General features: G+C 50.5%; 1 protein-coding gene across 4 annotated transcripts in view; it reads left to right on the plus strand.

Annotated features, from left to right (window-relative positions):
* LOC105471772 (paired box 8) overlaps positions 1-15496 on the plus strand; it is a 60708-nt gene that overhangs the window by 27632 nt on the left and 17580 nt on the right. Inside the window, exons 3-9 of one of the 4 annotated variants that reach the window (XM_011724481.2) lie at positions 4162-4327; positions 6433-6630; positions 8324-8412; positions 8945-9067; positions 9348-9523; positions 14362-14482; positions 14926-15132. In XM_011724481.2, coding sequence (XP_011722783.1) covers positions 4162-4327; positions 6433-6630; positions 8324-8412; positions 8945-9067; positions 9348-9523; positions 14362-14482; positions 14926-15132 — 1080 coding nt within the window. Of the gene's footprint in view, positions 1-4161; positions 4328-6429; positions 6631-8323; positions 8413-8944; positions 9068-9347; positions 9524-14361; positions 14483-14925; positions 15133-15496 lie in introns of all 4 variants that reach the window. The other 3 variants (XM_011724483.2, XM_011724480.3, XM_011724482.3) reach the window with 3 other exon arrangements.

Consider the following 15496-nt stretch of genomic DNA (forward strand, 5'->3'; position numbering starts at 1 on the left):
CCATCTGCAGCCAGCAGGCTCTTTCCAGATTCTCTTTCCTGCCTGTCCTACAGCCACACTAAATGTCTTTCAATTTCTTGAAGGCACCAAGACTTTACGCATGGATTTTCTTCCCCCTGAGGAAAATTCTTTGCCTAGTTACCTCCTAGATACTCTTCCCTGCAGCTTCCCTCTAACCACTTATGGGCTCCGCGAGCACCTGGACTCATATCCTTCAAGAAAGGTCACCATTAACATGGTGATTCCTGATGTATCTTATCATATCCCCCAAAAGGTTCGAAGTTCCTTGAAGGCCAGGATTCTTGTCTTGTTCAAGGTTGTATTCCCAGTGCTTTGTACCTGAGTCATGATAGGCACTTGGTCAATGTCTTGAGTTGAAAAGAAATGAAAACCATAATATACAAACTATCATTATTATTCTTAGAAGAATGTCGGAGGAGTATGAAGAGTTATTCTCTTATGTTTAATTTACCAGCCATCACCTGGACTAAACCAGTGGTTTTCAAAGTGTGTCCCTGGCCTAGCAGCATTAACACCATGTGGAAACTTCTTAGAAACATAAATTCTTAGTTCAATCCCAGACCTACTGATTCAGAAACTTAGGGCATTGTGCTCAGTAGTCTGTATTTTAATAAGCCTCACTGCCAAGTGATTCTGATGCACACTGAAGTTTGAGAAAACACTTCCTATACCTAGTCCCAAGCTTGGGTCATAACATTCAACCATGGGAATATTACAAATTAGAAAAACATTACATTTATAGCAAGATTTGTTTATCTAAATAAATACTTCTCCATCCTGATCCCCCTATCTTCTTCTTCTTCTTTTTTTTTTTTTTTTTTTTTTTTGAGATGGAGTCTTGCTCTGTCGCCCAGGCTGGAGTGCAGTGGCACGATCTCGGCTCACTGCAAGCTCCGCCTTGTGGGTTCACCCCATTTTCCTGCCTCAGCCTCTGGAGTAGCTGGGACTACAGGTGCCGGCCACCACACCCAGCTCATTTTTTGTATTTTTAGTAGAGACAGGGTTTCACTGTGTTAGCCAGGATGGTCTCGATCTCCTGACCTCGTGATCTGCCCACCTCAGCTTCCCAAAGTGCTGACATTACAGGCATGAGTCACCATGCCCAGCCCCCCTATCTTCTTATAGGAGTTTAAGTCAGCAGCAGGCATAAGTTTTGTTAAGCTCCATTCGATAGATAAAAACACTAAGGTTGAAAAAATAAAACCCACTTTCTCGAATGATAAGACTAAAACAGGCAGTGTCAAGGAAGGGATCAGGCCCAAGACTCTTTCTACAGTAACACAAAGTCATTCAGAAGGCAGTCAAATAAAACAAGCACCAGAGAATTCAGTTTAGGGGCCAGAAATGTGAATGCATCTTTCCCAGCACTACAATGCTTGCTGATAACGGTAAATAACCTCTCAGGGTTTGGGTTTCTAAGGATGTGAGTCAGTCCTTCATAATAATTAAGGGCAATGGCCCACACAGCTTACAGCGTCATTTTTTTAAGGCACAATACCCAATTCATGCCACCCCAAAATGGAATTTGTTTAAACCTGCTTCACATTTGTAGAGGTGAAGAACCCTCACCTCTAAGAAACCTCGCTTCCAGATGTAGAGGTCCCAGCACAAACACCTAAGTTTAAGTGGATACAGCAGGGAAAGTTCTGGAAAATAAGGACAAAGCTGGACTCTTGTCTGTGTTTGGGTGGCTGTCTGGCGCCCCCTTGTGTTCAGTGCCTGGACCCAAAAGAACCAGAAGGCAACAATGATGCAGTGAGGGCAAATGGCTGCAGCAATTCATAAATGGCACTCTGGCCAGTGAAGACCAGAGGAATGGGCTTAGGACTGGGCAAAGGCCGCTCTGCCCACCATCTGGGCTCTCCTAAAGGCCCTCCAAGCACTCTTCCAGCCCCAGTGGAGAAGCAGTCACTAGGAAGGCTTGCCTGGATGGGCACAGGTGGAAGCTGTACACAAGCTCACCCATTGTCTCCACCAGGAAGATGGATCATTGCATCTTTCTTGCTGGGTGTTTGGCCAGAGGGCTTTTCCTCCTGACTTATTGCCCAGGGTAGAGGCTTAGAGCACCCCCACCCTCCTTTTTTTTGAGACGGAGTTTCACTCTTGTTGCCCAGGCTGGAGTGAAATGATGCGATCTCGGCTCACTGCAACCTCCACCTCGGGGTTCAAGCGATTCTACTGCCTCAGCCTCCGAGTAGCTGGGATTACAGGCATGTATCACCATGCCCAGCTAGTTTTTATTATTAGTAGTAGTAGTATTAGTATTTTCAGTAGACAGGATTTCACCATGTTGGTTAGGCTGGTCTCGAACCCCCGACCTCAGGTGATCCACCCGCCTCAGCCTCCCAAAGTGCTGGGATTACAGACGTCAGCCACCATGCCCAGCCCCCACCCCCTTTATTAGAGGGAAATTCAGTGTTCTGCTGAAGACAGCTTGGGCCCCTGAGGAGACATTGCAAGGCAGTTCTGAATGTGCTAAGTCAGTGGGTGATAATGGGCACTGTGTGCCCAGCAAAGGCACTTCCCACCCTCGGCCATAAATAGTCTTTAACTGGTTCACACAGAAGCCTGGGGTTGGCTCTTCCTTCTTACCTGTCAGCTCCCTGACTCCTACACCCCAGGGCTCTACCCTCCCAGTCATATCACCAAATCCTGCCCGTTGTGAAAAGACCATGGCATGTTCAGCACAAAATAGCAATGCCAATGACAAGCGTCCAGGTGTAGCTCTAGCCCCAGAACAGGGCTCCCCTCAAGGAGCAGCCCTGATCTGAGCCTTAAATTCTGGTTGGATCCAAGCTCCTCCTCATATAAGCTGAGTTAAACAACACATATAAATCAGATCACTACAACTTTCTGAGCCCCAGCCTCCTCATGAGAAAAATAGAAATCTCGGCCCTGAAATTAGCCCAAAATGGTTCTAGGGACTATAGAGTTGAATATGTTGGAAAATCTAACAGACAAGTATCCTCTTGCCTCTGAGTCTTTGCACATTCTGTTCCCACTGCCTGGAACAGTTTTCTCCCCTCTCTCCCTCACTTGGCCAGTACCTGTTTATCTTCAGTCTCAGCTTAGACCTCCTCAGGAACCCTTCTGTGTTTCCTTGAGCCAAGTCAAGTTCCCCTCCAGTGGTTCCCATAACTCTCTGCATGTCACCAGTCCCAAAAGTGATCACAAAATATGTTAATTGGTTGTTTGCTGGTCTGGGACCTCACTGTAATAAACCCCATGAGGGAAGAATAGGGATCATGTCTGCCTTATTCACCTTGGCATCGTCAGGGACCTGTATAGTGCCTGGCACATAGTTGGCACTCAATTCATATGGATTTGACTGGATAGATGGGCTCAGAATGAAACATAGGCTGGGGCCAGAGAGCAGAGGCCAAGTCAGGAAAGCAGCTAAGGGAATGTGTACACATATCCATCCATGACATGGACAGATTTCCACAGTGGCCTGTGGCCCCCATGTCCATCCTGGAACCCAGTGCTATCTATGCCTGTGAGGACCCTGCAGCAGGTCCCTGGTGCTCTGGCCTGTTAGAGAAAGAAGGGATCTTGGGGGTCATTTAGGCCAGAAGTCCGCAGATAGGGCTCAGGCCTTCTCTGCCCAAGCTCTACCAGAGAGGTTCTACTTTTATTCTTTTGTATTTGTTTTTCTCAATGGGGTAGTATTTTAAAATCTGGTTCCATGAGGAGAAGGAGAAACGTGAAAATCACCTGTGCCCTCATTTTACAAAAGGAAAAGAGACTGAGAAGAGAAGGGGTTTTTCTGAAGGTCAAACGGCTCAGTATTGGCATGAGAAGACCCCACATCCTCAACTCCTTACACACTTTTCAGAGGGAGGGAAGAAAATAGGGGATTGTGAATTGGAGTGAAGGGCTGAGTCTGCCTGGAGAGTCCCCAAGCCCAAGGTGCTCCTGTGACACCATCCCATCGTGGGGGATGAGCATCACATACCATTTGTGCCAGCATCCTGGGAGAAAGAACTGCAGAGGGGCCCACAGGGCCTGGCCGTGGGATTTCGTGGTCACAGTCAAACACACACACACACACACACACCCCCACACCTGCACTCATAGCTAATCCCCACCCAAACTCCTGCCTGGCCCTGACAACTGTCCCTGGGAATATTGTCTCCTTAGGCCATGGAGGGCTGAACCAGCTGGGAGGGGCCTTTGTGAACGGCAGACCCCTGCCAGAAGTGGTCCGCCAGCGCATTGTAGACCTGGCCCACCAGGGTGTGAGGCCCTGTGACATCTCTCGCCAGCTCCGCGTCAGCCATGGCTGCGTCAGCAAGATCCTCGGCAGGTAAGCACGAAATTCACCGCGGGCTGCCTTCCCTGCAGGGCTTGACCTCTCCAGCTGACGTCAGGGCAGCTGGAGAATTCCCCTCCCGGGGAATAGGGATTTGCTCCCAATGTCCAGCTTTGGTCCTGAGACCTGAACAGTTATGGTGGTCCTTCTGGGCCTCCACCCCGCCACCATGTTTCTACTGTTTTCTGCCCTTCGTTCTTTCTTTGTCCATTTATCCTTTTACTTTCTCCCTCTCCCTTCTTCTCTTTTGCTCTATGTCTCATTTGCTGTAGGCTTCTCTTCTTCTAAGGCAGGAGAATCTTCCCCAAAGGTCCTCCTCCTACCGAGACCTAGGGAAATTGGGCCACTAGGGAGGGGACAGACAGTCAGATGAGCTCCCAAGGTCTAACCCCTAAAAGAGGGACATCTGAGTTTATGCTTCTCAAACCATAATTCCCCAAGACCCCAGATCAGCACTTCGTAGCCCTGGCAGCACATGAGCGTCACCTGAGGAAGGCTGATTCTAAAAATAGCAATATTGTTTATGCCCCAGCCCAGACCAATTAAATCAGAACTTAAAGGAAATACGCCCAAATTTTGGTTTATAACTCCCCAACCCGTCCATCCCCAGCCAGAGACTCTACTTCTCTGCAGCCAGGGTTGAGAACCACTGAACCAAAGGTTCAGGAGAGACCAGGAGCAGCAAAGGCCTGCTTCTGAGCTGACACAGTCACAGATTCCAGTCTGCAAAGCCACTTCCATTAAAAACGCCTCTGTGCCAGAGCTTCCAGTCAGCTCTGTGTGCACGTGCCTGTCCCTCTGCTCTGACCCTTAGGTGGATTTAGGAGGAGGCCTGGACAAGGCAAAGGGACCTGGACTGTTCTCTGAACCGTGAAAACCCTGGCTCCCTTCCTGAAGTAGTTAGGGAAAGGTGTGATGCTTTGCTGGGCTTGGGAGAGGGGATTCCTGTGATGGGCTGTGGTGTCCCAGAGGAGATGAGTCTCGGATGGAAGCAACAGATGAATGGAGTTTTAAAGAGCCAGATTCTTTTTCATGCAGATGAGAGCAGACAGTTTCTACAACAAGAAGAGGAGGATATGCTGACATAGGCCGTTGATCTGCCAAAGCAACTACTTGGAGGATAAAGGGAGGGGAAGGGTGGAGGCCCCAGAAGAGGAGGCTCAGCTTAACAAGCTAGACCTGGCTGGGGATCCAAGCAAGGTCAGGATTCCAGAGTCCATGAGGAGAAGCTTCAACTTGAACCTGCTAAAACCTGATAGAAAACTAGCGACCGGGGGGTGAGGGATATGCCTCAAGCTTGGACAGGGCAGGGAGCAAAGGTGAACCAGCAAGATAGAGCAGAGGGTCCAGTGACCTCAGCTAGCTTTCTAAGTGGCCGAAGAAAACAGTCATTGGCTGGTGGCTGATGCCTGTAATCCCAGCTCTTTGGGAGGCCAAAGGCGGGCGTTTCACTTGAGATCAGGAGTTTAAGACCAGCCAGGCCAACTCAGTGAAACCCGTCTCTACTAAAAATACAAAAATTAGCCGGGTGTGGTGGCAGGCGCTTGTAATCCCAGCTACTCGGGAAGCTAAGGCAGGAGAATCGCTTGAACCCAGGAGGCAGAGTTTGAAGTGAGCCAAGATTGTCCCATGCACTCCAGCCTGGGTGACAGAGTGAGACCCTGTCTCAAAAAAAAAAAAAAAAAAAAAAAGGTCGTGCTTTAGCCAAGAGAAGCTGGATAGAGCAAACTGCTGTGCCCCTGTCATTCACACATCAGGCACACCAAGATTTCCTTTCTTATAAGGGAAATCTTTTGTGTCCCATATGATGGCTGTTGCAGGTGCTAGGACACAAGAGACTGGTCAGAGGGAAGAGAGAGAGAGAAGCCAAGGTGAGGCCTTTAGCGGAGGGTGCTGGGTTGGCAGTAGCATGAACCTACCCATGCGAGGGAAACAGATAGTTCCATGCATATCAAGCATTTGAGGACAGCCTTGGGGGCACGTTTCACTCTCATACCCCTCCCCAGAGGCCTTAGAGAGGAGGGAGGCTCTGGCTAAGTCACTGTCTAAAGACCCCACCTGCTTATTGGGTAATTCTTTGGGGTTCTCTATTGGAGTAGGTACTACGAGACTGGCAGCATCCGTCCTGGAGTGATAGGGGGCTCCAAGCCCAAGGTGGCCACCCCCAAGGTTGTGGAGAAGATTGGGGACTACAAACGCCAGAACCCTACCATGTTTGCCTGGGAGATCCGAGACCGGCTCCTGGCTGAGGGCGTCTGTGACAATGACACTGTGCCCAGTGTCAGTTCCATTAATAGGTAAGAGAGAAAGCAGCCTCTGGCATCAGGCTGGGGCCCCTGGGCTTTGGGGAAATCAGGAAAGAAACAAGAAGGAACTGGCTTGGGTGGAGCAGAGGCCGGGAAGGGGCCTGATGCTGAAGAATCAGGCAGGGAGCACACCTGGCTCCAGGCAGATACCATACCTCCCTGCCTCCTGCCTTGCCCCATGCTGTGGGGCACCCTCCCCCTGGCCCCAAGCCATAGTGTGCTATCTACAGTTTCCTTCCTCAAACACCACATCCTCTTTCATTCAATAAAAGAATATTCATGAGTTGATCCTTTTCTAAGCCACCAGACCCCTAACCCGGCCCACATTCAAGCATTCACTCATTTTTTTTAGTCCCTCAGTGATTCACTCACTGCCTCAATCAATCATTTACTTACTCGCTTGTTCATTAATTCATTCGCACATAATTCACTCATTCATCTTGTGCAAGGTCCTGGGGACACACAAAACCCATCTTTGCGGAGCTTACAGTTTAATGAGAACACAGATATTAATCAACTACCTACAAAAAATATTGTAAAAATACAGCTGTAAGTCCTGCTAAGAAAAGGAACATGAGGATATGCAAGCTAGCGTAGGATTATTTGGTTTATGAAGGTCATGAGTCTTCCCCTGAGTAAGAAAAAATAAGAGAACTAGGTGAAAAGAGTTTAAACAGCTATGCAAAGGCCCTGTGGCTAATAGGATCAAAAGAAAACCAGTAGATAGGCCAGGTGCAGTGGCTCATGTCTGTAATCCCAGCACTTTGGGAGGCCAAGGCAGGTGGATCACCTGAGGTCAGGTGTTTGAGACCAATCTGGCCAACATGGTGAAACTCCATCTCTTCTAAAAATGCAAAAATTAACTGGGTGTGGTGGTGGGTGCCTGTAATCCCAGCTACTTGGGAGGCTGAGACAGGATAATCGCTTGAACCTGGGAGGCAGAGGTTGCAGTGAGCTGAGATCACGCCACTGCACTCCAGCCTGGGTGACAACAGTGAGACTCCATCTCAAAAAAAAAAAAAAAAAAAAAAAAGAAGAAGAAGAAGAAGAAGAAAAAGAAAACAGAAAGAAAAGAAAACCAGTAGATAGAGAGCAGGGGAGCATAAGATAGGCTGAAGTTGAAGATGTCAGCAGAGGTGGCCTTTCAGAGGCTGGGAGCTGTGTTATACCTTCTTGCGTTTGGTCATAAAGCAATGGGAAACTGTTGGCAGATTTTAAGCAGGTGGTCAACTTGCATTTCAGAAAGTCCACTGTGGCAGCAGTAGGGAGAATCACTTAGAAAGGATCAAGAGGGGATGGGCGTGGGCCAGTGAGTGACCGTGGAACAGTGGTGGTGACATGCACTAAGGTGCTGATGGAGAGAAGAAGAGAGGGGTCAACATTGGCGAGGTTCACAAGGTCAAAACACAGAACTCGATGATGGGTTTGATTGGAAAGAGAGGGAAGCAGATGTTAAGCCCCATTCTGTTTTGGCCTTGAGCGACTGATGGTACCAATCATGAAATACGGACAACTGGGGAGGACTAGGCGTGCAGAGTAGGGTCACGGACTTTACTGTGAACAGTTGAGTTTCAAGTGCCTTTGAGATACCCAAAGGAGTGTCAAAAAGGCAACTGGGTCTGGGGCAGCCGTGAGTTCTCTTTCCTCCTCTTCTCTCTCATGGCCTTTCTTCTCTTCATCACAGAATCATCCGGACCAAAGTGCAGCAACCATTCAACCTCCCTATGGACAGCTGCGTGGCCACCAAGTCCCTGAGCCCCGGACACACGCTGAGTGAGTGCTGAGAGACCTGGATGCACACACATCCTTCAGTGCACCCACACATACACAGAGGCACACACAGACACACCCACACAGACACAGCTGTGCACAGTACTATTCACAAACCCATGTGTGGACGGAGCTGTGCCACTATGACAAAATCTGGCCTGTTCCCAGGGCAGATTCACTGAACTATGGAGAGGTGCAAACATTTGAGACAGCTCTGACTCCAAGAATCCCTCCCACCAGCAGGCCCCCTGGAGGAAGGACCTGAGCCCCTTTGGGGCTCAGTCAACGGCTCGGCTTGCTGCCTCCTCCACAGTGTCAGCAGGGGCTGTGAGGGGTGTCACTCCTGCACCCTGACCCTCTCCCCGTACCCCCCGCAGTCACCCTGGAGTCACCCCAGGCCTGTGAGGGGTGTCACTCCCACCCCTGACTCTCTCCCTCTCCCCACTGCAGTCCCCAGCTCAGCTGTAACTCCCCCAGAGTCACCCAGGACTGAGGAGTGTCCCACCCCTGACTCTCTCCCTCTCCCCCGCTGCAGTCCCCAGCTCAGCTGTAACTCCTCCAGAGTCACCCCAGTCGGATTCCCTGGGCTCCACCTACTCCATCAATGGGCTCCTGGGCATCGCTCAGCCTGGCAGTGACAAGAGGAAAATGGATGACAGTGAGTGCTGGGACAGGGGGGCAGCGGGGGTGCACGAGGGCAGTTTGCTCAGGCTTTGATGGGGACAGAAGCCTTTCCACTTATGACATGGGACTCTGTAGGAGCTCGGCATGTGACTGTCACAAGTCCTGTCTGTCAGTTGGCCAAGGCTCCTGGGCCCAGGTGGCTGGCCCTTTTTCTCCCTCCACAGTGAGTCGGCTTGGAGTCAGTCCTCTACTTTGGCCTAAGGCATGAGTAGATATGTCCCCTAAAAGCTTTCTTCCTGACTGGGGGGTACCAGGTGATCAGGATAGCTGCCGGCTAAGCATCGACTCACAGAGCAGCAGCAGCGGACCCCGAAAGCACCTTCGCACAGACGCCTTCAGCCAGCACCACCTCGAGCCACTCGAGTGCCCATTTGAGCGGCAGCACTACCCGGAGGCCTATGCCTCCCCCAGCCACACCAAAGGCGAGCAGGTGAGAAGCTGGGCCCTGGGAGGTGAGCAGAGTGGGCAGGGGCCAGAGCAAGGTGTGCTCTCCAAATGTGCCTGCGCTCCGCCACCAAAGCAGCTGGAAGTTGCATCAATGGGCTCAGGGCACCTGCCTCATGCAATTCCAAGCCTGACACATGCTTTATCTTACCAGATGCCCTGGCATCTTCCTCTCTTTCTAACCCTCCTGGCTTACTTAACCCAAAACCTTTGAGCCTGGGCCTTTCAGGGATGGCAGCACAACCTGATGATGCCATCCCTTGCCATCAGCATCTTCCCCAGACCTCGAGGTCGGGTTCCACAACTCTGAAGCAGTAGCACAAAGCCTTCACATAATGACCTCAGCCACCACTTCCTAGCCCCGCCTTTGGCCACTCATCCTGCACACCCCATGCTCTTGCATTACTCATGGCCGCAAGCACGCCACCCTCGCTCACATCTCTCTGCCCTTGCACACCGTGTGCCCTCCACACAGAATGCCTTTCCTCCCACTTCTCTGCATGGAAAAATACCACTAGCCTTCATGACTCGGCTCAAACATCACCCTCTCCGTGAGTGCTCCCCTGCCTCTCCGACATGAATCATCTCTCCTGCCTCTTGTCCTTCTGCATGTCCCACATGCCGCTCTCAGTAGCTTCTCACAGTGTAGCTTAATAATGTGGCAGACAGAGAGGTACAAAGACATGCGGACTCCTTAAGGACAGAGAAGCCTCATGAAACATGAAACGTCGTTTTTATTCCCAGCACCTACCATTGTGCCCCCCTTATAATAGAGAGTAATGGTATAGTGAATGAATGAACAAATGAATGAGTTGAGAAATTCAGAATAATACATCACAAGCTACAGGGAATTTTTCTTGCTAGTGCTCAGGACAGGTGAAATGAATCATAACAGGTTGGCATCTGTGACAAGCTGACAGAGATGTGAGAGGTCCCACCCCGAGGCCAACAAAGACTCTGCAGCTCTGGCAGAACCACCGAGCTCTCAGTCCCTAGTCATCACATCTTTTTCCCTTAACCCCACCAAGTCAACCAGATGAGGAGTGTCTTCAGGGTGGTGTCTGTTGCTCCTCTTTGCCCATGCCGTCATTTGCTGTAGGAGTGAGGCAAGCCCATATGCCTTTAAGAACTGAGTAGGACAATGGAGATGATTCCAATAATCAGCCCAACCACTTCCAGTGACCGTCTGGGCTGCTGGTCCCGTGCCAGCACTCGCAGCTGGGCAGGCAATCTGCATCAGCAATTTTATCAGCTTTGACTGTGGCAACCACGAGGGTGCAGAGAAAGCTGGCCGTCAGCAGCCATGGGGAGAGGGCCTGGGTGCTCACCTACCAGTCAGCACACAGCTCCAGGAAGGAAAGGGGGTTGCAGTGGGGAGCCTGCAGGAAGCTCGCTCTGTGAGAGCAAGCCTGCAAAACTCAGTGTACAGGCACCAGCCACCCAGTGAAAGTAAAGAAACCCTGCTGATAAGACTCTGGACACCCACTGAGTCCCAGAGCCATTTCCTGACTCCATCCCTAAGCCCTCCAAAGGACCCTGCTTGACTACAGAGCACTCCCATGTCACGCTGGCATATGAACAGGGGGGATCCTGGAATGAGAAAGTCTTTGAGCTTGCAGAGACCTCTGTGACCACCTCATCCAGTTTCTCCATTTGTGTGGAGATAATCCAAGGCCAAGCAAGACAAGGAGGGCTCGGGCAACCAGAAGGTTTTGGAGCTCAGGCCTGCCAATCCTCATTTCATTCAGACTGGTCCACTGTCACCTGCTTCAGATATGGTGCCTCTACGTAAATACGTATTTGAAGACTGAAAAAAAAAAGCATTTGAATACCATTGAACTTCTCCAACCACTCATCTTTCAGATGAGGAGACTGAGGTCCAGCAGTGTCCATAAATTATTCATTACCTCCTCAGTAAATCATTACTCACCCAGTCATTCACCTGGAGGGTGGTGAAGGGCAGGGAGAACCAGCCAGTGCAAGGGCCCCTCATGTCCTGCCTGGCCTTTGCTTTTCCCACCTCTGGTAACTGACTGTGCTGCCAAAGTAACACTCCGTGCTCTCTCACCTGGGCATAGGAAGGCCCGCTGGCTTGGGGAGCCAAGAATGAAGCACAAGTACTCATACCTGACCTTAGGACAGGTTGTAACACAGCCATCTTTTCTGTAAAATCAACAAGTGGGGGACCAGGCACGGTGGCCCACACCTGTAGTCCCAGTACTTTGGGAGGCTGAGGTGAACGGGTCACCTGAGGTCAGGAGTTTGAGACCAGCCTGGCCAACATGGCAATATCCCATATCTACTAAAAAATACAAAAATTAGCCAGAACTGGTGGCAGGCACCTGTAATCCTAGCTACTCAGGAGGCTGAGGCAGGAGAATCACTTGAACCTGGGAGGCAGAGGTTGCAGTAAGCCAAGATTGTGCCACTGCACTCCAGCCTGGGTGACACAGCAAGGCTCCCTCTGAAAAAAAAAAAAAAAAAAAAACAACAACAACAAAGGGCAGGGGGAAGTGTTCAACAGAAACATCATGTTATTCCTGGTTGCTATTTCATGACCAGACATAGCTAGAAGTCATATAGCTCTTATTTCCCTATTTTACAAATGCATCAAAAAACATCAACAGAATATGAATATCGGCTTACTGACAGAAACGAAGAATTTGGTGGCTTCTGACTCTTCACATGATTCTGAAATAATATCTATCATAACTCTCACTGGGCATCTGTTGTCACCAAGTATTCGGTGCTAAGCACGTTATGTATAAGTATATAAAATTTCATGTAATGCTTACATCAGCCTCATAGAGTCTATGACTCCCATACAGGTGAGAAAATTAAGCTTCAGAGCAGTCAAGCAGACTAAAGCTACCTGGCAAGTCATTGCAGAACCCGGGCTCAGACTTGCTGAAGTTCTGAAGCATCGTGCTGCTCTGCCCCAATTCAAGTTCAATTCCAGCTAAAAAAAAAGTCCAATAATCACTGGGAAGTTTCAGCTATTGAATACAAAATCACCAAAATATTTTGACTATATAGGTATTTTTAAGTTACTTGAATTTTGAAATAGCTACAGGATTCTGAGTAGATATTTTGCTGTCAAAACAACACATCCATAAAGCATTTTAAACTTTTCTTACACTCTCTAGAAATTATATGTTTTGTTCAATTTCAGTAACCTAGACCCTGGCCAGGTGTGGTGGCTCACGCCTGTAATCCCAGCACTTTGGGAGGTCGAGCCAGGCGGATCACAACGTCAGGAGTTTAAGACTAGCCTGGCAAACATGGTGAAACCCCCATCTCTACTAAAGATATAAAAAATTAGCCTGGTATGGTAGCACACGCCTGTAGTCCCTGCTACTCGGGCTGAGGCAGGGGAATCACTTGAACCCGGGAGGCAGAGGTTGCAGTGAGCCAAGATCGCGCCATTGCACTCTAGCTTGGGCAACAAGAGCGAAACTCCTTCTCAAAAAAAAAAAAAAAGGCCCTAAGCAACTCCACCCTGCCTCTAAGTGAGCCCCCTTGGAAGGAATGGAACCAGAGCACCATTTAGTCAGTAATTGCTGCTATGTGCTAATGGTGCCCTGGTGGCCTCCAGAATTGGCTGCAGCTTCCAAAAGTGCCCAGCATGCAACCGGAAAGTGCTGTGGATCTTTGCAGAACCCAGCTTGATGGAAATCACTGAAAACAATTGCCTTTAGTGGCACTGTTATGTAACCACTGAGCATTCCCTGAATTCAGCTTTGCATATCTCATGTAGCAGGTATGTGACGTGTGTGAAGGTATGTGGGGAATGGATGTGTTCTTTTTTCTGTGCTATCTGCTTCCCCGGTGGGAGGAGGCCATGGTGAGGATGAGGCACACTTGCCTTTAGTTAAACAAGTTCTTTTCAGAAGGAGTACCTAAGGTCACAGCTGTGCTCCTGGCAAGGGGAGGCCACGAGGCATTTAAAATGAGGTCTTATTGATGAAGACCCCCAGGTACTTGATAAAGAGTGTTTCCAACAAAAAAACTCTAAATACCATTTTCAAGCTGAACTTGCACACTTCTATTTGTTTGGATGTGGAGAGAGAAAAGAAGAATCCACGTGATGGGTAAAGCACCTGGGTCCACAGCCGAAATCTTGGGTTGAGTCTCAGTTTCATTACACAAAACTAGGCCATTTACCTCTCTGAGTTCCAGGCTCCACGTATAAAATCAATAACAGACATAATATTACTCACCCATGTCACTGGGCTGCTGGGGGACTCTACTAGGACAACAGAGGCAAAGCTCTGATGTAAGCTCTTTGCAAATGTAAGAAGTGGTCCTTAGGTCACCCAGTTTGGGACAGTGGTTGACAGCAGAGGCATTCTGATCCCTCAAGTCTGAATCCTATCTTTGGTCCATATGGAAGTGGGACAAGTTTCTTAAACCTCTGTGCCTGGGTTCCCTATCTGGGGAAGAATTACAGATGGAAGGACCCGAACAGTCCGGTTGGAGACTGCTCCAGTCCTTGGCACCGTCCTGTATTCTGTGGGTCACAACAGTGTGGTGAAACCAGGAAGCCGACCAGCCATCTAGCCAGGGTGTGGTCCTCCGGCTGAGACCCTCTATCCCACACCGGAGCACCCATGCCACCAGCTGGCCTTGAATTCCAGGGATGCAGGAGGACAATGAGCATGAACGAAAAGTGCTGAGTGGAGTTGAGAACGTAAAGGAAGAAGGGGACGATGAGGAAATCTCCTGGGGAGATTAGGGCTGCTAAGCCCTAGGACAGGCTCAAGGTCTGCAGGAAGGTCGGCTTGTCGGATCATCCCTGTGCGCTGACTTCTCTTTGCTCCCCAGGGCCTCTACCCGCTGCCCTTGCTCAACAGCAGCCTGGACGACGGGAAGGCCACCCTGACCCCTTCCAACACGCCCTTGGGGCGCAACCTGTCGACTCACCAGACCTACCCTGTGGTGGCAGGTATGATGCCTGGAGCCTCCCTGGCAGGTGGAGGGCGGGGCACTGCAGAGCTTGGCTGGCTGTCAGGCGGAACGTGTGTGGGGCCCTGGCCTGGAGAGGAGAGGTGGGCTGTGCTGGCTGGGCCTCAAGGTGGATTAAATGGGTCGTGCCTCCAGTCCTAGGCCGCTCCTAGGCCTCCACTCTCCCTCCTGTGGGAGAGGCGGGCGCACACACTCCTTCCCAGTCTCTCCATTTTCACTGCAGAAGCACAGAGGGAGGTCGAGCTTCTCTCTCCCCTCCTTGCCACACCTCGTGGGCCCTGGCTCCCCGGCCCAGACTCTGAGAGCAGCTGGGCCTGCCTACCCCGCGCCCCGCACCCTCCACATCTCATGGCTTGGTTTGTGCATGTTCCCGCCCCATCATCTCACACCCCTCTCTCCTTGTTGTCTCCCTCCCTCCGGCAGATCCTCATTCACCCTTCGCCATAAAGCAGGAAACCCCCGAGGTGTCCAGTTCTAGCTCCACCCCTTCCTCTTTATCTAGCTCCGCCTTTTTGGATCTGCAGCAAGTCGGCTCCGGGGTCCCAGCCGGTGCCTCGGTCCCGCCCTTCAATGCCTTTCCCCATGCTGCCTCCGTGTACGGGCAGTTCACGGGCCAGGCCCTCCTCTCAGGTATGACAGGGAAGTCCCGGGGCCATGCAGGCATTGCGGTGGGTGGGAGGGGGGTCCTCAGGGCCGACCACCAGCCCCCTCTCTGGCCCCAATCTTGTCCACCACCACCCTATTCCCTAATTCCTCCGGCAACTTTTGGAGGTGCCAACATGAGGGCCTCCGTGACTGGGAAGACATGCTCGGAAGGGGCGGACGCTCTAGGGGTGCCGGAAAGTGGGATACACCACCCCTAGACCCCACGGAAAAGCAGGAACCCTAAGGCCGGGAGCCAGGTGCTGTAACATAGGAACACTTGGTCTTGGTAAATGCATAAATAAATAGAAGGAAAAATGAACATTTTGGAGGGAAAAAGGCATTGACTTTT

The sequence above is a fragment of the Macaca nemestrina genome, chromosome 13 (assembly GCF_043159975.1).
Source record: "Macaca nemestrina isolate mMacNem1 chromosome 13, mMacNem.hap1, whole genome shotgun sequence".
NCBI lineage: Eukaryota > Metazoa > Chordata > Mammalia > Primates > Cercopithecidae > Macaca > Macaca nemestrina.